The 24,408-nt window shown below is 40.2% G+C and overlaps 6 protein-coding genes across 6 annotated transcripts; 3 read left to right on the forward strand and 3 right to left on the reverse strand.

Moving 5' to 3' along the window:
• Nucleotides 1-434: 434 nt before the first annotated feature.
• LOC141906001 (synapse-associated protein 1-like) lies at nt 435-2,594 on the forward strand. The gene has a single exon (XM_074795138.1). It carries the CDS (start codon nt 500-502, stop codon nt 1,616-1,618), a length of 1,119 nt encoding a protein of 372 aa, XP_074651239.1. The 5' UTR covers nt 435-499; the 3' UTR covers nt 1,619-2,594.
• A 296-nt stretch (nt 2,595-2,890) lies between these two features.
• On the reverse strand, nt 2,891-5,146 carry LOC141906004 (ELMO domain-containing protein 2-like). Its single transcript, XM_074795146.1, has 8 exons — nt 5,136-5,146; nt 4,730-4,917; nt 4,505-4,637; nt 3,990-4,119; nt 3,745-3,878; nt 3,590-3,658; nt 3,380-3,513; nt 2,891-3,246 (listed from the first exon to the last, which is right to left on the reverse strand). Exons 2-8 carry the CDS (start codon nt 4,893-4,895, stop codon nt 3,083-3,085), a joined length of 930 nt encoding a protein of 309 aa, XP_074651247.1. The 5' UTR covers nt 4,896-4,917; nt 5,136-5,146; the 3' UTR covers nt 2,891-3,082.
• A 228-nt stretch (nt 5,147-5,374) lies between these two features.
• On the forward strand, nt 5,375-6,137 carry LOC141906008 (DNA-directed RNA polymerase III subunit RPC10-like). Its single transcript, XM_074795149.1, has 3 exons — nt 5,375-5,505; nt 5,777-5,864; nt 5,941-6,137. Exons 1-3 carry the CDS (start codon nt 5,395-5,397, stop codon nt 6,066-6,068), a joined length of 327 nt encoding a protein of 108 aa, XP_074651250.1. The 5' UTR covers nt 5,375-5,394; the 3' UTR covers nt 6,069-6,137.
• A 9-nt stretch (nt 6,138-6,146) lies between these two features.
• On the reverse strand, nt 6,147-8,995 carry LOC141905997 (uncharacterized). The gene has a single exon (XM_074795133.1). It carries the CDS (start codon nt 8,881-8,883, stop codon nt 6,328-6,330), a length of 2,556 nt encoding a protein of 851 aa, XP_074651234.1. The 5' UTR covers nt 8,884-8,995; the 3' UTR covers nt 6,147-6,327.
• Nucleotides 8,996-9,118: 123 nt separating this feature from the next.
• LOC141906005 (alpha- and gamma-adaptin-binding protein p34-like) lies at nt 9,119-11,253 on the forward strand. Its single transcript, XM_074795147.1, has 9 exons — nt 9,119-9,182; nt 9,422-9,612; nt 9,789-9,888; nt 9,965-10,063; nt 10,143-10,220; nt 10,471-10,641; nt 10,737-10,835; nt 10,909-10,958; nt 11,030-11,253. The coding sequence occupies exons 1-9, from the start codon at nt 9,119-9,121 to the stop codon at nt 11,102-11,104; spliced, it is 927 nt and encodes a 308-aa protein (XP_074651248.1). The 3' UTR covers nt 11,105-11,253.
• A 139-nt stretch (nt 11,254-11,392) lies between these two features.
• LOC141905999 (uncharacterized) lies at nt 11,393-14,694 on the reverse strand. Its single transcript, XM_074795136.1, has 4 exons — nt 14,649-14,694; nt 13,478-14,575; nt 13,295-13,391; nt 11,393-13,042 (listed from the first exon to the last, which is right to left on the reverse strand). The coding sequence occupies exons 1-4, from the start codon at nt 14,662-14,664 to the stop codon at nt 12,634-12,636; spliced, it is 1,620 nt and encodes a 539-aa protein (XP_074651237.1). The 5' UTR covers nt 14,665-14,694; the 3' UTR covers nt 11,393-12,633.
• Between the last annotated feature and the right edge of the window lie 9,714 nt (nt 14,695-24,408).

Here is a 24,408-nt window from a genome sequence, read left to right on the forward strand (position 1 = left end):
TGTCAATAAATATGTGTTATTGTATGATATTGTCGTTTCATTCATTCAAATTCATTTTAAATCGAAACTTAAAGACTTTTGTAGGATGCTGTCATAGTGTGGCACATCATAAGCGGTGTGTTCCTACTGTGGCATGCGATTAAAAATTTAGTTCACAGATTTGCCGCTTACATAAGGGCAGCACATAACGGTCAAAATCTGACATGCATCGATGTTCCCACTGTGGCATGCGAGTAGTAACTTAGCTCACCTCACCGATGCGGCAACTTAAACTTAAAATTGATCCACCATGTAAATGTTTTTTCATGCTCAAGTATAAATTATAGCATTTTAAACCCGGGGATACCCAAACAGCACAAGAAGTTCCCGTGTCCGTGTAGTAGTCCGTTTTCTCGTCCGATCATTAGTTCACATTGTTTACTTCCGGTTGTCAAATAGTCAATATCTATTGCGTATTTTACAAATAAAAAGAAGACAGTGATCTGAGGAAGAATAGAACATGTTTCAATCAATGTCGAACTGGTTTGGAGGAGCAAGTGGGTTCAAGAAAGATCAGGAGGAACTAACTCCTCCTGAGGAGGAGACTGACAGCAGCGTGAATCCGACCAAAACCACTGATTCCGAAAACAACAGTGAAGAAGTTAAGAAGGAAACTGAAACTGCCAATGATTCAGCAGCAACTGAGGGGGAATCTGAGGGAGATGATTTAGGTCTCCCCAATCTCGATGAAGTCTCCGCGAAAGCTCTAAATACGGCTAAAGTTTGGGGCAGTTTTCTATTGAATGTCGGGAAAGAAGCGACGAAAACCGTTACGAAAACCGCGCAACAGCTGAAAGAGAAAACTCCGCTGATCAGCGACTTCCAGAAAGAACAAGATCGATTCAAAAGTGAAATGAAGAAGAAACATTCGGAAGCGGCCGTGCCTCCGTGGGTCGGGTATAACGAAGAGGAAACAATGAAAGAACAAATCATCGCTCTTTCTCAGGATCGACGTAACTTCCTGCGTAATCCTCCGGCTGGCGTTCAGTTCACGTTCGAATTCGACGCCATGTTCCCGGTCGCCATGGCCACGCTGCAAGAGGATCAGCGTCTCGAGAAAATGCGATTCGAACTCGTGCCGAAATCGATCGCGGAAGAGAATTTCTGGCGTAATTATTTCTACCGAGTTTCGTTGATTAAACAATCGACTCAACTTACGTCGATGGCTCAACAACGAGTCGGAACTGATTCATCCTCAACTTCGTCTTCGGATTACGACAAATTGTCCGATTTACAAGAAAATCGTGCGGAGCCGGCGGCATCGGAGAGTCCTGAGGCGGAGAAACGCCTCGCTAAACCGGAGGATATCCCTACAGGAAGCAGTCCGCCGGATCACGAATTCATCAGCGACACGTTCCAGACCGACGACATCAACGAGGAGGAAATCCGTCAAGAGATGCTGCTACTCGGGATGCAGAGCGGGGAACAGCAAGATGAAAAGAGTTCAGCGGGTGTGGCGCAGTGGGAGGAAGAGTTACAGCAGGAGTTGAGAGAATATGAAATGGTTGATGACGGAGCAGATGACGACATCGAGAAAGAGATACTAGAACAATTAGAACAAGAATCACAACAAACATAAAAAAACATTCATTTGTTACAGTAGAGAATGGGTGCTTACCTTTGATGTACAGTAGATTAAGGCATTTCTTATGATCTACAGTAGTCTTGACTGTGCGCTTGCCTTTGATTTACAGTAGATTGAGGCATTTCCTCTGATGTACAGTAGTCTAGACTGTGCGCTTGCCTTTGATTTACAGTAGATTGAGGCATTTCCTCTGATGTACAGTAGTCTAGACTGTGTGCTTATCTTTGATCTACGGTAGATTGAGATCAGGAAATGCCTTTGATCTACAGTAGACTGCGCGCTTGATCTAACGGGACCAATATTTTCTCTGATTATAGAATTTCATCACAAGAGGTACTCAATGATCAGAAGCAAGCGCTCTAGTCTACCATATTCTTTTATCGGTATCCTTCGGAACCAATGGTTATTTGCGGATTAAGAATGAATGTATCTCCTCCAAGGATCAGGATAGAGTATATGGTCATCGAACTGGGAAGTGGTATCAACTTTCTTCTGTTTAATGCAATATTGTTATTTTAGCAAGGGAAAACACTAAAAAAACATTTAGATATTCTCAAACTGTGCTGACTGTATTGAATCATGCAGACTTTGGTGGTTTAAGTCAGGCTTTGGAACTTCAATTTGGGATTTATTTGGTCAAAAAACTAATTTAAGAAAAACCTATCATTATCTGAATCTATTTATTGTAAGTGCTCTTTTAATATGCTTGATTGTGTAATTAATTGTTAATTTCTGATTATTAAAGTTTAACAGACTAGTGTCTCATGGATGATAGTTGATTCGCATTGTAATGAATACAAGATAGAGTAGTGTCTCACAATCTAAATCTGGGTCCAGGTTTATTTAAGAATGTTTTAGGGATGAATGGTTTGATTGTCTATAACCTTGTAAAATAATGAAGTTACATGTATTAATAATGAACATGTAGTGATAGTATAGTGGGGTATAAATATATTGTGTAACTTTCATTTCCGTTTTTCATTGTAAATAAATAAAATAATTATATATCAAAGGCCATCCTTTAGCTCAACATTCAGGATTCACTCAATCCGACCTGTTTGGTTTTTCAGTATGAAATTCCATGGAGATGTCGACTGAATCGGACAAGGAGGGACGTTTTAGCCTGGCTACGGTTCAGTCAGTTGGGTACAGCTAGTAGATTAGTGGTACTGATGGTGAGAATATAAGTACAACGCAGTCTCAAATACTAGTAGTCATTAAACTAACTCCATGTTAAATGTATACGAAATATATTTATTTCAATCAAAAGCATTATAGGCCACAGAAATGCAGATAAAGCACAAAACACATTTTTCAGTCAAGAGATACATATAAACTAGGATGAAAGAAAACATTTCAGAATTGATATGTTTTATTGAGCAGCAGCTAAAGATATGAACTCAGTAGACTGAACATCAGTGAATAAGGATGAAATGAACTAAATTCATGCAGAAACATTCAACAATCTGAAGATGTTTGAAAGTTCAGTTTAAAACAGGTTGAATTGTCTTCTAACAATTCGATCATCTTTGATTCAAATTTCTCTCTGACTTCGTTAAACTGCATGATATTCTCAGGTTTAGCATCGATCCAAAACTGATCGAACTCTGTGAATAAATAACCTACAAATAAACAAAACATTGATCATAGAGAACGGCAGCTTACAGCTACTGGAGAGGAGGAAAGGCAGTTGTGAGTGGAGGAAAGGGAGCGATGTCGAGGAAGAAAGAGGGTCTATTATTAAACAATACTTACAATAAACATAGTGAAAGTGATTGATATCGGGAGCTCCTTGAATAACGTTATATAAATGAGTTTTCAAATGTCCTTTCATCAGTAAATCATACGTTAAACTCGTTATATTGATTCCTACTATCGCGAACGAATATCTACAAAACAATTAACAGTTAGTAATCAGTAAATGAGTTAGGATTCAATTGTTCTGTACAACTGAATTCTACTGACCCTGTCTGAGGATGATTCGAATGCGACAATAACTGCCTCGCTTGATCTTTGTAATTAGTAGAAAAATGTCTGAAATAAAACCACAACAGTTACGTTCAATAACTGAGCACAGTAGCCATCTTTATCCGGAGGATTACATACACCTTGTTACTTACACGAGATTATTCAAACCTAAAAGTCCCATGCCACGGAAATCTGTTTTCGGATCATCACCTTGGAAGCCGATATCGGTCCATTGTTTTGTAATACGAGATTCGAGGGGGGTATTCGGCATCAAATTCGCCCAAAGCTAAAAGAAAATGCACTGACCTTTGTAATATATACTAGGGCTATACCATTCCCCGAAAACACATGAATAGAATTGACTAAATGCAGTATATGGTAGAACATGTAATAATACCTTCATTAACGAAGCCTCGTGATTTTGATTCTCATCGGTGTAAATTATCTTCCTCATTTTTTCAACATCAGCCATCAATAATCGGTAACCGCAAAGCTGATTCAAAAATACTTTCATAGTCGACTCAAATCTAGAATTCATCAGAAAAATTATCAGTACTTATTGGGCTATTCAATAAGTATGCGCCAGTCATTGAGGATTGGGGACAAAAATCAAGCACTATGTTTATAATGCTTATGATGGTGTATATGGGAAGAGGGTGATTGAAACTCAACAACTTGTACCATAATCTTCATTGCAGTCGTTATTCTATTGCAAAAAGTTAAATAATTGATACAATAGATCAGAGATTTCAGTGTCTCCATATTTGTAGGACATTAAGAATACAAATTTATCAAAAGCATCAAACTTTAACTGTTGCTCCATCTTCAGTGGTGACACCCATGTCTAGCGGTTGCTCCTTCAGCGGTGGCCCCTTTTAAGCACTTGCTCCTGTCTCCTTGCTTTTGACTCACCGCGGGTAAAGCTGAGGTTTGATATTCTTTATAGTCGCAATTTCACTCGAAATATCGTCGACATTCGCATCTTCCGCATTCTGAATTAATCGCCATGACGACTTTAGTTGCTTCGATAATTTCAACGATTTTTCTTTAATACGAAAATAGGGAGAATTTTAACGAGTTTCGCTTGAACACATTTTGATACATACTTCATGAATTGCTTCTTAAATCGAAACTTACCGATATTTTTAGTAGTGACACCACGCTGGCGGTTGGCGGAGGGTCCGGCAGTCAATCGTAATAGTTCGCATTGACCGGTCAGTTGGTGTAGCGTCCATTTATAGATTGGACGCAGCAGTAAGAAATAAACACAATTACAAACACTGAAGAAATATTCAGTAAACATCACTGAAGCGTCGAGTCTGAAACTATAGAGCGAAACTTTGACACGACGGTCAACAACACAATATAAATCCGAAGTCACCCTCACAGTGAAATTTTCTGAGGAACTGAGGAGGCTAAATGAGTTATCAACACACTGAGTAAATGGGTAAAGGATAACTGAAATACAGTTAACCAGTCGAGATCTATCAAAGATCGTATCTTATTGTAGACACTTCCTTTATGAACAGTACGTATTATTTACCTGTCATCCAAACCGGTAATTGACTTTAACCGTCCTGTGCTGCCCCTAAATATAACGTTGGCGGTAAATCTGTGAACTAGCAATAGCTAGCCATACTGCTACTGTGGCACGCGAGTAATGAGTTAGTTCACTGATCTACCGCTAACGTTATATATAGGGGCAGCACTTCACGGTTGAACTCTGAGATACCAACTCTGGCATGCGAGTAATAAATGTTAAATTAAACTTTATTATACAAAGTGTAGATAATGTGAGGATAATGTTGACTTTTTGCCCGTGTTGTGCTAATGTACTGATTGTTGAAGAAGGTCCTAAATGTTACAGATTTTCCTGTAATACATGTCCATACATTCATAATATACAGAGAAAGGTAAGCACTACTGGCCATTATTGTGGTGGCCAAAATGGCAAAAATCAGAGGGAGAGGGGGCCAGGGGGTCTGTCTGTCTCAAACTGTTCCGCCTCTTCTCAGAAAAGGGTGATCGCTGGATTATAGCATATTTCTACCACTCACAAGAAATTCAGTACAATCCTCTAAATAACTAATTTACCAATCATTAGTGTTTCTACTAAGGGACCACCAACCAACCAATCCACCAACCATTAATTATGAAATGATGACCGTGTTAACGTTCTTTTAGATTGCGAATCGGAAATATCCTAAATTGAAAGAAGTAGATGATGTGTTAGGTGGTGCAGCTGCCTGGGAGAATGTCGACTCAACGGAAGGTACACCTAACAATCCCTCATTTAAACATTTGATTTGTCGGTCACGTCTCTAATGTGTATTTATATATTTCTGCAGAAACTTGTCCTCGCTGCAGTCACCCGAGAGCGTTCTTCATGCAGATTCAAACACGGTCGGCTGATGAACCGATGACAACGTTTTATAAGTGTTGTTCTCAGTCGTGTGGACACAGGTGGAGAGAATAGAAACAATGACAGAATCAGAAATATCTATGTAAATGAAATATATTTGTAAATAAACTTTTTTTTATCAAATATGTCAGTGATTTTTCCATTTACTTATTCACTTCTTTAAATCAATTACTGGGATCAATTAGGATGTAAAATGGGGGAAACCCACAATTACGCAGTAAAATTTGTCAAAATCCTCTATTCCTTTCATATACTTTAATTTACATTCAACTGATCTGGATTTAGCAAAGTCTAATGTACGAGGGTCTATGGATTAAAAACCATCCAAAAGTGGTTTTCGTTTTTTCGGTTTCTGCTGCTGCGGGGTTGATGAGAAGAAATGAGTATTTGCCGACTGCGAATTCGTGGCTAGGTTTAAATCGGGCTGCGACGTGAACCAACCGTTAGAATTCATCTGAGATGATTGAAACATTTGTTTATCCAAATCATCGAAGATATTCTCATTCAGGTAATCGTCGTCAGCACCGCCGCCCGAGTCTAGCTGCGTCGAAAATAAATCCATCGATGAATCGAAAGTTTCCGCTTGAGTTTCTATATTTTCGGTATCCGTTTGATTCACCTGAATCTCTTCGGATTCATCCGCGGAGACGGCGTTTGAAATTAACCGATCATCGTTAGGTTTCTGCGGCGTTCCATCTAGCGTTTCGTCTTTGTCGACGTCGTATACGATTTCCTCTTCGTTCCACAAACGGATTAGTATTTTATTTTTCTCCGTATCGTCGGACGGGTCGTCAGTGCCGATCGCCCGATTCAGTTCGTGTTCTCCATCATCGAGACAATAATCGACGACTTTTCGACGAAACCTGTCCGGATGAGAGTCGACGTCCATCGAAACGTCTAACCCGCAATGACGACACAGCGAATCGGAGAACACATTCGTAGAATGGATTAAGTTGTCTACATTTTGCGGATTACAGCGCGGGCAGGCTACGTGCGCCACCTGCCGACCTATGATTCTAAAAAAAGAATCGGAACCATCGACTTCGGGGAACTTTAAATCATCGGCAGTCGTTCGTTTATTCCTAAACTGCTGATGCACGCGTTGCAACCAGTCGCGACAGTATTCTGCACTCGTTTGATCGAGCGACACGGCCGCTGACCGGTCACCGATATCCATCTCTTTCGCGACTAAATCGACATTCTGATAAAATAGGTCGCCGAAACAACTCATCTGAATGACGGTGACCGAACGACTGTCACATCGTCGCTTGAAGCCGCAGATACCGAGCAGTGACGCATCGCGCACGCGTTTCTCAACGTTTTCTTTTTCAACTCCGTGAGGAATCAGTGAATCGTCGTGGGTAAACCGATTCATCGGAGAAACGCGCCAGCCGACTTTATCCGCGCGAGGGGTTTCACTCGTCGAGATCGGGTAGCACATACACTCGTCATTCAACCAGGAACTAGCGAGTAGCAGGTCTGGAAGAGCTGGATCGGGAACAATGTCTCTGATTATATCGGTATACTGCACCGGACAGCGTAGAGGTTGTTTCCAATGCAGCGCGGGATGTTTAGGAAAACGCTCGTCGATCAAACTCATAGTGAAATCCGTATTTACGAGGTGATAAAACGGATTCGACGGCAGTGAATGAATCGAAACGATTCGTTCGTAATTCAATAGTAAATCGTTCGGTAAAATAAACAGATCGATTCCGCGTTGATTTGTGATTCTCTGATCCATCAAAACGACGTTTGTCTGATCAGCTATGCAGTAACACCGAGGGTGAGCCGTGTAGTGAACCTGTGTCCAATCCTCGCAACACGTGAATCTCGATTCGAACAAATCGCACACTTGATTCACGCGACCGTCACGACCCCACGTGAAAACCTGACGCTTGTCGCTCGTTAAGACAGCTTCACCCGCGATGTGAGGACTTAACGCTATCGAACTGATTGAACCGGTGTTCAACACGTGTTCACGCACGAGTTCAATTTTCATATGTTCGTCGCACGCATAAATAGAACACGATTTGTCACCCTTAGCGACGATAAGATCGTCAAATTGAACGCAACAATGCTGCAGCCCGGTGACTGATTCCCCATAACGCACTTTATCAACATCGATCAATCTAATCGGCTCGCTCTCACCTTCTCTCGACGATGATAACTTTTTAACCAATATCTGGCTTAGATTTTTACCCGAACTGTAAATTAAATAATCGTCATCATCGCGGGTGAATTGATTCAAACAACCCCCGGTATAACGATGGTTTACCGACGGTATATACGGATCCGTAAACAGCTCTTTCGACCTCGCGAGAAACTTTACGTACGACGGAACCTGCGTTAAAACCGCGCCTACATCTATCGATCCATTTGAATCTTTAAATTCCCGTAAATGTCGAACCCATTTTTCCATGATTTCTATTTTCGGCGTGGCTTGTCGATTACTGGTATTTCCTAACTTTCTAAACAGAGATCTGTAGCAATTTGTCAGATTTTCGCGCTTGTTTTCGATTTCTCCGCTATAAACGTCGAATAATGGGAAATTCACAGAGTTCGGCTCAGTAAGAGGAAGACTCGGTTTACGACCTCTAAATGTACAATTTACTGACGGATACTGAGGATACCATTTCACTAAGCAACCATCGTCACCTTCATTGTCATTATCATTCTCATTTACAGTAACTGATACCGATGAGAAACCCTTCGAGCCGTAATCGTAGAAACACATTCTGTGTTCTGTACTAGTAGTTGTTCTATGTGATGGTTCGAATCCCCTCAATCCGGTCGGGGGATTTCTTGATGCGAGCGGACGCGGATAGTGATATTCTGGAAATTCGTTTGAGTTTACCCTGTTTTCTTCCATTCTGTTCTGTTTGCTTCGTTCGGATCAAACTCAAAGTTCCTACTTACAGTATAGAATAAAGCCAGTGAAATCAATCAATCAATATCAATAATTCTTCATCAATCAGTTCATGTGTAAGCGGGAGAGAATCAATCCCTGGCAAGCGATGTCTCCACAGGTCCTTTTAAGTCACTTTTTAAGATGCTTTTAAGTCGGCCACTTGACGGTTTTGGTCGGTAATTAGAACTACCGCAAAATGGCGGCGCCCAGTGTTTTGCTGGGAAGCTGTTTTGAGTTTGATTTAAAGAATTTGGTTCGAGGTAAGACTTTAATCGGGTTTTTCAGTGTAATCGAGTGTGAACGCCAGCACATTCAGTTCGGAAATGAGTTAGATATTTTGCATCTATCGTTGAATCGGTGAAAAACAGTCAAAAAGTAGTCAAAATATCGCGGTATTTATTTACTTCCGGGTTTTGACGTACCATTTTGATGTACCATTTTTTTTACTTAGGCTATCATAATCGTGAAACCTTTTGACTGTTGATTTTTTTCTTTTAAGAAATATTGGATTCTGAAGAATTACCTGCATTTACTTCGCCCCTGCCTGAGATTAGTGCCTATAATTGGGCTGTAGACACCAAGTATTACACAGCTGATGTAAATCTATGTATAGCAGCATCAAGAACTATTGGAACTGAAGAATTTGCAGACAGTGTTCAGGCTATTATACTTGTATTTGATAGTAAAGATGTAAGTATTTTGATCGTGTACAATGAAATGCTCTATCATCCGGGAAAACTCAGGTAATTTAGGAATATAGATCACAAGAGGATGAAAGATTGATACTTGCTCAAGGGCAGGATTTTTATGTAATCAACAAGTTGTGTCGATGTTGTTAAAGTTTTGCATCAATAAAATCATTTCAGGAAGATTCGTTCAAACTTCTGCAGTCATGGATTCCATTCGTTGATCTATTTAAGCCAGCTGTGCAGTTACTAGTCTGTCAAAGATCGACACAAATTGATGGTTAGTTTCCACACTCTGAGCCTTAACTCTTGAATCATAATCAAATTCGTTATTACTGCTATTGACTTATTTGTAGCTGTTCCGAGGGCTAAAGTTTTCAACTGGTGTTTAGACCATGATTTCGAACTGATCGAATTAGATCCAGAAGAGGAAAGCGAAGATGAAGAAGAAGATGGTAATTTCCTCATCTGATTGACGATCGTTGTAATTGAGTTGTATTCATTTCTATTGTTTGTTTCTCCATATTTCAGAAGCGTTTAAAGATGTTATTGGTGTAAAACGAATTGTACAAGCACTGCATTCTCATCCCTGGCCAAATCTTACTATGAAAGGTACAATATTAACAATTACTGTAAAATCTGCTTGTTACTCAAAACTAGGTACATGTTAACATATCTAGGTTCTAATAAGGATCCCTTATTCCTTGTGATCAAGACCAGTCAATATGTTCTCTTCAATGGGAAACTTTGTATTATTGCATTATTTTTTGCAACTCAAACATCATGATCCTGGTTTCCATAGTCAGCTAGCATTGTCAGTTGAATTTGTCAGTTCCACACATTTTATACATTTCAATTTTAGAACAACAACCATTCCATAAACAAGCCCTGATAAATGGTCTCATGTCACAGAATGAAATTGCTGCTGGAAATGATGAAATCATAGAAACCTCTCCCGAGCAGGATTCTTCAAACCTACCAGTAGCTGCTGCTACTGGACAGAATAAGAACAATATTCTAGACGAGCAAATCGGTAAACAATTAAAAGAACAACATTTTCATTCGTGGCCCTGAATTTGATTGAAAAGATTATGGATGTTGTTTTAATGATAATGATATCTATTTCAGATGCTTTACTAAAGGAAGATCTGAAAGCATTCGAATCGATTACGGATGAAGATGAAGATTCCTTCGAGAAATTATTCGAGAAAATGAGTTTAATGAAAGGTATTGAATGATTTGAAATTGTAATTCATTGATTACAACAGTTTTAACATTCAACCATTCATTCTATTTTTAGAGAAAACGGATAAACTGGATCCTGAAGCTCGGAAACTTTACGCTGAAAAGGTATTGAAGTAATAAATCGTCAATTAACTAAATATCCAATGTATATTCACTGTGATCTCTTCTGTGGACAGGTTGCTATTAGTTTTTGGAAGGCTATTGGTGGCGATGACAGTGAAATAGAAGGTTTAGATGATGAAAGTGATTGAAGACACTAGTTTTAGTTTATGTAATATAGTGTGCAACATGTATGGTTCATGTATTTATAAATAATGTAGCTGTATTATTTTATTGTAAATACTCTAAGTCGTAAACAATGCTTTGTTTATTTGTAAAAAATAATAATAATGGCAATACTCTAACTGTACAAAAGTGTATTTATTCGATTGGTTAACTACCTCGCTGCAGAACATCATCAACTGAGTTGAGAATCTGGGACAATTCGAGAGTGTTTCATACGAAGAAGTCAACAACAGAATTTCTCTTTCGGAGGGAGACTTGAACAAAATTTATTAATACTGATTGAGCAACCTTTGCTGTTTTCATTACAAACCCTTCCATCAAATTACAAACTTGATTTGATTGCAAACTCCTGTTCATGAGATTATTCTCTTCATGTATAAATGCATAATAATATGAGACATTCCTCAGATCAGAGGAATCCGCAGCTCAAGAGGAATCATCAACTCTTTAGGAGCAACATTTTAAACGTAAGATATGAATCGTTATAGAATAATTATTGCGGTGGAACCTAGTTATAATGAACTCAGTTATTAAGGCGAAAACAATATGACCGAAATGATTTAATTCCGTCAGTTCATGAAGTATATTCTATTGAGGTTCCATGGTTAACGAAAAACGCTTTCTGGTCATTGCACTTTTTTAATGATTTATGTACGAACTAAAACTAAAATCTAATTACTAGCGCTATATGAAATTCTACTCGATCTACTACTGGTAGATAGCACTACAAAAGAAATACAAAATCTAACTCATATACAACAAATAAACACTTGCAATTGACAAATTTTGCTTCCATCTTGTCAAAAAAGCAAATTTCCAATGAGACAAACAAATACAAGACAATTCCAGAGGAACCTTGTTTTAACGACCTCAGATATTACGATTTATCAGATAATACACAACCAAGAATTTTATCCCAAATAATTTTAATACAGTAGACTCCACTTAAACCCGTACAGTTGGGACTTTCAACCAAATTAGGTGGTTAAGTCCTTCAATCATTAAACTTGACACTTCATGTTTCTCTTAAATTCCACAACACTTTCCTTTAGGTTGACGCGTGATGCACTAGCGTCATGAAAACTATGGCCAATTTAGATCATGAGCGCGCAGTAGAAGTAACATAGAGCCTTAACATTATTGTTTACCAGTTTACATGCTGAATGAAAGGAAATGATGTCAAAATTTTACCAGATAAGGTTGATTACCGATGAGTAATACCGGACTAGGCGATATCTATGAATTGAAAAACGATAGCAAACGGAAGTTTTATTTTCATTTCACTGAATTAAAGGGGTTTACGCGGAGTCTACTGTCATTTCATACTGGATACAACAAACAGATTTTCTGGTCCCCTGAGGTTTGTTGTAACGAGGTTCCACTGTAGATTGATTGATAACTACAGAAAACATACAACAAAGGAATATGTAAATAATGAAGTAATGAAGATTACGCAATAAATGCCTGATTTATTCTTAAAATCAGTGACCGATATTTACTCGGTAACGCGATCTGGATTCATTTGTTTTTGCGGACAGTTTCGTGAAATGTGCCCCAAATTATGGCAGTTGTAACATCGTACAGCACCCGAATTGTTGTACGGTGGTTTATTATTTTGAGTGTGATGAGAGGGTCGATTAGCGTAACACCTCGCCGTAGTGTGACCGGCTATCTTACAATTCTGACAATACAGCGGTGTTTTACAAGCTCTATCCGAGTGACCGACCAAGTTACAATATCTGCACGGCTTTGTGCGACAATCGGTGATCACGTGACCCGACATTCGACAGTAAGCGCAATACGGACGATTCTCGACGAACCCCGGATATTTCGGACAACAGAACTTTGTGTGATCGCTTCCCCCACACATCGTACAGCCTCTGGATTCAACCAGGTTATCACCGCTGAAAACGAAACCGGATCATGGCGGATTAACGAATGTATACTCAGTGACTAAGACAATGATTAATCCTATAGCAATGATATTTCAAAGTTAATTTATCTGACTATTTCAATATTAGAAATATTCATTGAAACCCCTTGTATAATTCATATTAATGGTTTTGTAAGCATAAAACAAAATCTTGTATGAATCTCGGATTACATTTTAAATTATTTGAGATATCTAAGATATGATATATTTTCTGAGAGCTCACCTCGCAGCAGCAGTGAACGTGTCTTTAATTACAGTTGAATCTACAGCAGTATTTGAAGTACGACTCGGCCAACCTGATTTCATCGCATTCCCTATATCTAAATAGATAAACTCAGATTACCCGGTAATCATCTAATATTGCAGTTTATTCCAATCGAATGATAAAAACGTTTTAACTGTTTACCAGGCACAGACTGCTCTTCATCCCAAACTGGTTCAGGTGATGTAACCACTGTGTGTTGTAATTCTGATGCTATATTTTCACTTGATCTCGTATGTTTCAGTCGGTTTTTCTGGTTTCTCTTTTTCCTACCTGAACGTTTTTTCCCACCAGAATCAATAGAATCTACTGGTGATGGGGTAGAGCGTTGAGGTTCAGTAGATGCTGGTCTGTGGGGGTCAGTAGATGCTGGTCTGTGAGGATCAGTAGATGCTGGTCTGTGAGGTTCAGTAGATGCTGGTCTGTGGGGATCAGTAGATGCTGGTCTGTGGGGATCAGTAGATGCTGGTCTGTGAGGATCAGTAGATGCTGGTCTGTGGGGATCAGTAGATGCTGGTCTGTGAGGATCAGTAAATGCTGGTCTGTGAGGATCAGTAGATGCTGGTCTGTGAGGATCAGTGTGAGCTGCTACTGCCGTTGGCTGATGTAATTCTGTCTCCCAGTTCTCTCTGTTTTCAGATTGATATAAACGATTTGAATTCCACGAATCTCTCTGGTGACCTTGACTGGAAGATGCTGGTTGCCATGATGATCCACTATCACTGTAATGATGTCGATTGTAACCTGTCGGTTGCCATGATGATCCTCTATCACTATTGTGATGACTGGAAGCTGCTGGATGCCATGATGATCCATTATCGCCATGGTGATGTTGGTTGCGCGATACCGGTTGCCTCGACGAACCTGTATCGCCATGGTGATATTGATTATAAGATGCAGGCTGCCATGACGACCTACTATCTCTCTGATATCTGGTTTCATTGAAGTCATGCGACTGGTATGTGGTCGTATCCCATGAGCCTCCATTATCAATATGATGCGTTTGCCCTTGACCCCAGTAAGCCTCATTCTGGTGATTGAAGGACTGTCTGCCGGGTTCCTCAATGAGAGCTGGTGGTGGTGATGGTACAACATCAGTACGTCTAGTTTCAGAGATGTTGCCGGTGCTGGTAGCAGCTGGGTTCACTGCAGATGCAATTGGAGGTGGTGGTCGGAGAACATCAATAAACGGCGGTGTCCAGGGAACATCAGCTGAATGTGGAATAAACGCACCACTGAAATCTGTAAAGAAGTTTTTATAGTTGAACAATTTGTCAAATTTCAAAAAGTTGCAAATCATTGACGCAATACGTACTAGGAAACGACTGCATCTGATAAAACTGATATGGATTTACTGGTGCTCCGCCATGCTGCTGCTGCTGCTGCTGCTGCTGCTGTTCACACATCATCATACGAATGTAAGCCTCAGGAAGATCGGGTTTTAACTGAGCTGTTGAAGCTGGCGGCCGTTTTCTGATCGGTCTCAGCGGATGTTCAGTCATATCAGCATCAGATTCCGATGTAGAATGAGCCGAAACATTCAAACCTTTCAATTTACGATCAGCTTTTCTCTGACACTCTGAATAACGAAATCAGTACATGTTTTACTAATAACAGGCATCAAGATTTATGCAATACTCCGAGTCAGTGTGGTAACCATAATATAAACTCCCACACTGAGAATAAAGAGTCCTTGAGCTAACATCTTCATCAACATTTCAACTCTATCCTAATAAGTCATCTTCAGAATCATATTTAACATTACCCTCATTGTCCCTATTTCTAACTTAAATTCACCCAAGTATTCCCGTAGATGACTATTAGGATACAGTCAAAAGCTCAAGGAAACATTTTGGACAAGGTTCAGTGTTTATTTGTGAGAGAAAGTAAAATAATTACCTATTTTGTATAGATGTTCGTATATATTAACAGCTGGTCCAACCTTTGCGAAATCAATCAGACGAACATGAACTAAACCACCAGGACTACATGCCACCTATTAGACAAGTACACAACTATATTCCACAACTCTGTTTCTCACAGGTTTTCTCGAAATGAAGTCACGATTACTAGTAAATGAGTTCTCACCACTTCGACCCTGAAAGTTTTGTCTTTCGTGAACGTTTCGAAGAAAGTCATCGATTCCCTTGAAAAGGTGGACAGTTCCTGACATCCGATTGCGCACTTTACAGCCTTTAAACATAGAACAATACACTGCATCATTCTCGGCAGGTTAGGTGTAATTAACCCAGATATAACACCCACATCGATGATCGTGTCAGGCATATCAGGAGTTAAATAGGATAACCACTTTTATTTCACTAGGCTTTTCCTTGACATGTATGTTGCTTTCCCTGACTTGATCTGCTAACAATTCAATCAATTAACAGTCAAATTTGATAGACATAACAGAAACTGTTTGCTTTTATGCGTAATCTAGCAATCTCAACACATTTCCCTGACTTTTGGCTATTTTCAACAAATTTCCCAGACTGTTTTAAAGAAAAGAAAATTACCCAACTTTTCACTGATTTCCAGGTAAAATGGCCACTCTGTTAATTGTGACAAGTTCTAAGACAAAATACAGATAGAGATTTCTGTTCTAAGAAAAACCTGGTGTAAGGCGGAGGTGGCGGTATATCATGGGTTCACTGTACCTGAAATGGCGCGAGACCGACTAGAGGCATACACCTCAAATGTTCAATACGAACTCTTGCACTCGTTCCGTGATCCAAAAAACGAACTTTCACTTTCTGCAAAAACAAAATCGATGGTTTCAAAATAGAGCAGCATCGAAAATTGAGAAATCAGATTTCATTGAGTTCAAAATTGAAAGCAACGTCAATGTCAAACTCATTTAAATAATCATCAAATAAGTCATCAAATTACTGTTGCCACTAATTATGAGTCCCATTCAGATAACAACGTAGCCACACTCTGACTAGTGAAGTCATCTGTAATTTTCTGCATGAATTTGTACTTCAATTTACTAAGAATCATTTACATCAACGATGACTTTGACAGTACGAAATATGAAATGAATACCGGGTATGTGAAACGAACCTCTGTTCTCTGGTCAATGTTTTCTAGTTGAGCCCGATACCACACTTTCTGAAACTGAGCCAATACGACAGTTCCTACCGATACTGTTATACACGGGCATGGCGAACTCTCACCCAGATTTCTGAGAATACCAGAAAAAAGACAAACATCAAACATGAACAAAATGAGTAAATTGCCTGACCCTTGACAAAAACTCGCTTATTAAATCATAAGACCTCCTCAGAGGGGACTCTTTCTTCTTGCGCCAAAAATTCAAATTCCCTGACTTTTCCCTGATTTTCAAGAAAAGAGTTAGAATTCCCTCATCCGTGAAAACCCCGATTAAAGTGAGCATCTTACATCTTAAATATGACTGAATACGGTACTGCATCGTATGATTTCAATATCATAATAGGGGTGGGAATAAATAAACAATGATTGACAGCTCTTACTGAATCATTCCCTGTAACTGTTGAATTTCCTCTTCAGACCGGACACGATAATGACGCAGCCAAAATGTGCCATCACTGTGGAGATTGTTCGTTACTTTCGCCAAAAATGTGCAACCTACAATAAATTCACGTTAATCAACGTTTTGACTGATGTAGCAAGTTTTATAATCGATATTGGAACAACATGTAACACTAACCTGGAGTATAAACACCCGACCAATTGCACGTCTCCTCAGCTTTCATCAGCAATGCATTCATTTGTTCATCGCTCAGTTTATTTTCAGTATACAACTCAGGTTTTATTTCAGGAGTTTTTTGTCTCAGTTTCTGTTGATTGTTAATCATAGACTGTTGTCTATTTAACTGATGTTGATCTCTTGCGGAATCCACTGTATCAGCACCACTCATATTGATAGTTTGATCTATAGCAGCAGTGCTCAAGTTGAAAGTTTGATCTGTATTGGCATTGCTCAAGTTGAAAGTTTGATCTGTATTAGGAGCGCTCATGTTGAAAGTTTCATCTGTATTTACTGCTTCAGGGATCGATGTTAAAACGCAATCATTTGACAAACTTGGCACCGAATCTAAAATATTTTCAAATCACAATTGAACTTAAAGAAGAGGACAAAAGTTCTTAATGATGTTAAACCCCTAAATTGAAGCTTTTTACTGACCTGAGATATCTACATCTTTAGCAGTAACCCAATGATTGGACACATCAGCAGTAGAACTATCAGGAACACTTATAGGTTCAGCAGTAGAATCAGGTAAAACTGATTGATGAGCAACAGATGGAACTGGTTGAATTATACAGGACGATTTGGTGCAAGACTCTCTGCTATCAGGCTCACAGTACTCCCGCCTATCAGGCTCACAGGACTCCTCGCTACCCAGCTCACAGGAGTCTCTGCTATCAGGCTCACAGGACTCCCGCCTATCAGGCTCACAGGAGTCTCTGCTACCCAGCTTGCAGGAGTCTCTGCTATCTGGCTCACAGGAGTCTCTGCTATCTGGCTCACAGGAGTCTCTGCTATCTGGCTCACAGGACTTCTGGCTATCTGGCTCACAGGACTCTCTGCTACCAAGCTCACAGGAGTCTCTGCTATCAGGCTCACAGGTATCCATGCTATCTGGCTCACGGGTATCCATGTTATCTGGCTCACCAGACTCTCTGCTATCTGGCTGACAGATGTCCTTGCTAACTACCCTCCAGGTCTCACTGCTAGCTACCTCACAGGTATCTATGCTATCTGGCTCACAGGACTTCCAGCTATCTGGCTCACAGGTCTCCCTGCTGTCCTCAAAGATCTCCCCGCGAACTGGCTCTACGCACGTTTCATTACGAGCATCGTGGTAAATATCCACAGCCGTATTTTCACCACCATCAACACTATCAGTCTCTAAAACTGGTGAGGATAACGTGAGACCTTCCTGTAATGAGAGGAAGAAAAAAATACAACTACTGCTATGTGAATCATTATTATATCAAAATCTTAAAAATCTAGCGATATAGAATCAGATAACCTGTATAGATTAGCGGGGTAATGCTATCATTTGGTCGAAGTGCAACTTAGTACTTACTATTTCCATTGCTTTTTTTATGATATCTTCGACGAATTTAGCAATTTTTGCATCGACTTCACCTTCATCAATACTCGAGCAATCTGGAGTCTTGACACAGATATTTGGAGGAGTATCCAATGAGACAGCAGCACGTTCATTACGATAATCCATCTTCTCACTCGAGACTTCAGAAACATCGATATCTCGTTCGGGCAGACGGGTGTAATCTACCGATATCTCATTATGGACCTGGACCAGTAAACCGGAGTTGGTTTGCTCCGAGCTCGCAGTATCTGTTGGAGTATCAGTCACTCCGGAGGATGTCATCAGATTCTGATTACTGTGTAAATATGCATCACTCTGCATCAATACGTTCACAGCTTCTTCCATTATATCCGAAACTATAGATGATGAGGAAGCGTTTATTTGATCCTCATGAGTAGTAGAATCACTCACACGTCGAGTGCTATCAGCGTGCTGCTGTCCTGACGTTGTCGCGCTATCAGTATATTCTCTAATGATATTAGATATGGCTTTTTGAACCTCCAAGTCGGCGACTTCCACAGCAGCTTGCGTTTTATAATTGAGTTTTTTGCTGATATTTCCATTATTATCGATGAGAGACCCGCGTTGTAGAATGCTGATCGGTTGCGCAATGTCAGCTGAGGTCACTGTGTGTACGATAACAGGGTCAGTAAAATCACCGGATCCTGAATTGACTGTTATTTCTTTATCATCAGTTACAGTTTGAGGAGTATTATCAGGAAGAGTTGTGCAGTCCGGTTGTTCTTCGTGTTTCTACAAATATAATCAAACAATGAGCAACTGCAAATTCTACTCTCATCTTCTGGGTTCAATTTCTTCTACAAATCTGTTAAAATTGAATGAACTTTTTTTTACAATAAATCAATTATCAATAAAACCTATTTCAATCACAGAGTAGAAAAATGAATTCGAAGTATATTTGCCGAAAAGTTCAGTTCAAAGTTTATTGATAATGGTCTAATTTTGATGTTAGACTGGTAGCTTGTCACTTCAACTGGTGAGATAGTTAGTGTCACAAGTCACTGTTATGTTAAAACAAATCAAGAAACTTTGAAGTTCAAATTGACATCACAATTTTTACCTCTATTTGATTGTCCTCTTTAATAGTAACGGCATCATCTGAAATAAAGATGTAACTTCATTAAGTGAGAACCACAAATTTAAACAAAATACATTCTTTAAAATGATTGACACGAGAAGCAGAACTTACTGTCATATTCAGCTTTAATGCGAGTCAATTTCAAAATTCGACCATCACAGTTGTAATGTTGAAATTGTTCCATACGTAGATCACATTCATGGTCAGTATGATATCGAATGAAACAAGCCCCTGGTCTGTTTCAAATCATAAAACACATTCAAATAGTTTCATTTTTTGGATTACCGGGTTACTGATACAGGTATTAATCTACTGTCTGCACCCTCACCCCTCAGACAACCAACTGTCTGCACCCTCACCCCTCAGACCACCAACTGTCTGCACCCTCACTCCTCAGACCACCAACTGTCTGCACCCTCACTCCTCAGACCACCAACTGTCTGCACCCTCACCCCTCAGACCACCAACTGTCTGCACCCTCACTCCTCAGACCACCAACTGTCTGCACCCTCACCCCTCAGACAACCAACTGTCTGCACCCTCACCCCTCAGACCACCACCTGTCTGCACCCTCACCCCTCAGACCACCAACTGTCTGCACCCTCAACCCTCATCCTTTCAAGACTTCCGAGATTTGGCCCAAGACATTTTTAATTATCATGGAATTTCAATTGGCTTTTCGTTTCGCCACATAGACATGGTTTTATCATTACAGATGGTAAATCAGATTGTACAGATGATTATCTGAGGATGTACAAGGCACAGGCAGCAGATTGACATCGATATCTCAACGATAAAATCACCACCCAATACTTACGGCTTCTTCTGTATTCTAGATCCTCTTCTGTCCGGTTTTTTCTGATAGCTCAACCATATATCAACAGCGTCGGGGAATAATTCAGCAGCTCGCTGATTATCAAATGAAGGTGGTAAATTCCTGATAACTATACCCGGCAGCTTCTTATAATCAACTACAATAGAAAATTATCTCAGTAACCTGCAGTGTATGTTATTCTTTGTGCATCTTTTTGAGTATCAGGATAATTGCCACACATTTTTCATCAACTAAATCCTTTATAATCTTTGGAATGAAGTACAACCAACGGTTCACCTTGATACTAACTACTAATTCTAAAGCCTACTTCACTAATCTAAGTAAATAAGTGTACAGCTTAATACTGTAGGACTAATTGATTGATTTGTCTTATTCTGCTAAAGTATCACCAAAAATAATATTCTGCTTTATACATCTATACTTAACAAAAATATGAATGAATTTCAAAGTGAAGTTGTTTTTAGTTATATTCAAAGAATGAAGCTGGCCTTCTTGAGAATAATGAGGGAGGGCAGTTGTCCTTCATGTATTATTTTGACGTCATTTCTACGGTTTTTATTTCATGCAACTGTTGAGTCATGAGGTATATATACTACTTGACGAGTGACATCAGGCAGTTTGTTCTATTGTAGTGCGTAACCACCATCAATCAAGTGTATGACAAGTTATATTGTCGTGTCTGTCATGTCTCCTCAGTCTATCGGATATTTCTGACCATAACATCAAATTACCGACTTGCCTTAGAACTTCTGGATCCAGTTCCTTGATTCTGAATATTTGAGTTATGTTATTTATCGAATATGAACAATTTTCATAAGAGTCTAACTATGGAACTATGAAACTGGTCCTGTGGTCACGTGAATGTGTTCATTCAAAGACAAGAACAAAAACACAAATAATTGGTTTTATATGGATTCTTGTTTATTATATTATAGCAAAAAGCACAGATTTCAATAATCTGCTGTAAATATTTACAGTCACTTGAATTATTACATACTTCGTCTCTCTACACATTTGCGACACTAGTTTTCTAATTAGTTCATTCTATTAAATCATTTATTCATTTTCTATGTTACATTTATTCATTTTCTATGTTAAGTACATTTTATTGTCATTAGTCTAACAAGCTTACAACTGATTCATATGCATATAGGCTGGTGCAGCACCTGATGTAGATCACAGATTCAGATGCATGATTTGATTAGTTTGCGAATGCGTTGTTTGATGCGTAGGAGGCTGGTGCAGCACCTGCTGATGCTGCTGCTGCTGCTGCTGCATGTGGTTAGCGTTATGTTGTGTGTTGATATGAGTAACGGGAGGATGAGGAGAATGCATCGGCGATGGATGTTGCTGCTGCTGATGCTGTTGTTGATGATGCTGCTGCTGCTGCTGCTGCTGCTGGTGTGATACAGGATGACTCATCAGCATCGACTGTCCACCAGCGGGTGCTATATTAACCGGTTGATAGTGAGGATGTATGATAGTGGCGGTCATCGTGACCGGCGTGTGCAGTAACCCGGCCTGTAAATACCCATCACGGACGACGTCCACTTTCTGACTGGTTCTCTCGTGGACGGCCATCAACCACATCGCGTGAACCGGCTTCAGAACGTTCATACGTAGATCGACATTAACCGCTTCCATACGAGCGACCGTCTGATCGCCGTTATGATACATCTGCTGTTCTAACTGTTTAACCATCTGCTGTAAATACCACGTATGAAAACATTCGCGTAGATCGTCTTTATAATGTTTGACGACCGTTAAATCGATCGGTTGTAGTTTATCGGCGACCTGCGACGGTACGAACACGACGTAGATCGCGTGCTGTCGTAGTCGTTCTAACAGACCGTCGCCGCGGAACGGTTTATTAACGTCGAACACGGCCAGCGACGGATGATCGGGAACTAACCCCTGAACGTATCGTTGGTGTCGTACGTACGGTACGATCACGTTATCTACGAACTGATACAACGTCGTCTCGTCGGCTTCGTGATTCTCAGAGTGCGTTATATGCCAACCGTTCGGGAAGTTCACGTTCGGGTGACACTTATCGGTTTTACCGCCGTAGATCACCTGCGGCGGTAACAAACACCCGGACATCGTTACGGCTAACATCACCGATATCTGACGTTTATCCTCGTGGTTGCTGTGATTGACGATAATCGGGGCAGAGTTGGCGTCGTTTTGAGGAACGGTCCAGTCGTTTCCCGGTACGAGATTCAGAGGAATCATATCCCAGTTTATAACGAGCGTTTCCGGGATGTTATTCTCTTGCATACACGACCGGACGCCGACGATAAACGACGTTCGCACCGCCTCGAAATCCTCCGGTAATTGTTTCGCCGGTTTTTTCTTGTTATCCTTCGCGCCGCGGTGTTTCACGAACCCCATACGCTGCAGGAACGACTTCGCCCACGACATCGTCACGTTTATCGGTCCGCCGTATTGCGATAAACTCGTCTTATCGAACTTCGTGATGATTCCCTCGGCGGCGGCCATGACGGTACGAGCGTTCACGACGCCTCCGCTCGCGTGCGTCTTCTTCACCCATTCCTGAACCATCACGTCGTAGTTGCCAAGTCGAAGCGGTTGACCTCGTTGCCCCTTCGGTAGCGTGTTCACGTCCGTACTGTCTTTAGCTTTAGCCACCAGTCTCAGATACGTTGATTTCATGTGTCTCACCGTGCTATCGCTGATAGTTTTACCCAATTCGCGGCTGTATATTTTCACCGTTCGCGGTATGCCGACGTCCAGAGCCGATTTCGCGATCTTCGCTCTCAGCTCGTCCGAGTAATAATTGTACTCTCCTCGTTTACGCTTGGCGCCGCTGGTTTCTAAAGCTCGTTTCACGCTGTCGTTCGCCGCTTGCATCATCGTATCTGAATCGATATCGACTGATTTATCCGCTTCCTCCGACGCTTGTTTCTTCGGTTCATCGAAAGACGAACTCAGTTCCTCGTCTAACTCGGCCTGACGAGCCGCAGCTTGCTCCCGGCGAGCGCTCTGACGCGTTTTCTGTCTCGTTCGACCTGCAATGAAAAGACTTTTTATTTTCAATTCTGATATGATATCTTACATATTTCTGCTCCGTTCATAAAGGAATCAGGACTCCGAGCCTTGCGCAACAATGACTCGGTTACACAGTCGGATGTATAGGTGAGAATTTAATCGACTTTAATTTTTTATCCACTTTGAAACTGAGTTCAGGTACAGTGAAAGCCTTCTAAAATGCAACTGTTGAGACCGATGAAAAACATGGTGTTATAACCAATTTGGCTTTAGAAAGAATTGGCATTTACATTGAATTTGAGTGAGATTGAGTAAATTCATTCCCTGAAAATGTTGGTATTTAAAAGGGTGACGTTGTAACGGACTTTGACTGTGTATCGAGTATAATTAAGTAAGTCAAAATTTCTTATAAAACATCATTATATGAAATGTTCATTCCCCATTGGGGACGTTGAGAGCACACAAAACATGGCTAGAAGAGGCCTAGGATAGGTATAAATCTGAGAGTGACCTGAACGAGGATTTGAATGACGCTGAATGCACATACCTGTACGAAACAGCTTTTAGTCTTCATCACTTTATGTTTCCCCCACCAGGTGGACGCACGCTTCTCGAGATTGATTGACTACATATTTTCTCATTAATTTGCGACTCCTTTCAAAAGAACATTTTTCAACGGAACTCAAACCCGAAATAATACGCCGGTCATTTTTTTCTTGTTTTAATTTGGAAATTCACAAAATACAACATACAAAATACAGAGGGTTTTTTCGTTTCAAAATTCATGATTTTTCATATTAGATCTTGTCAGAACTACCGGTAAATATTCACATGCCAAAACTTATTTTAGGGAGGTGATGAAATCCAGACAACCAGCCATGTCTGCACTCCACATTTTCAAAATAATGATGTTTTAGAAGGACTATTACAACAATCAGTTAATATATTATACCACACAGGGAGGAGTAGGAAGGAGGAAAGAGGGAGCCGGGAGGGTACAGTTCCAGTTAAGAAATATTAGAAGGCA

This window comes from Tubulanus polymorphus, chromosome 5 (assembly GCF_964204645.1).
Source record: "Tubulanus polymorphus chromosome 5, tnTubPoly1.2, whole genome shotgun sequence".
Classification (NCBI taxonomy): Eukaryota; Metazoa; Nemertea; class Palaeonemertea; order Tubulaniformes; family Tubulanidae; genus Tubulanus; species Tubulanus polymorphus.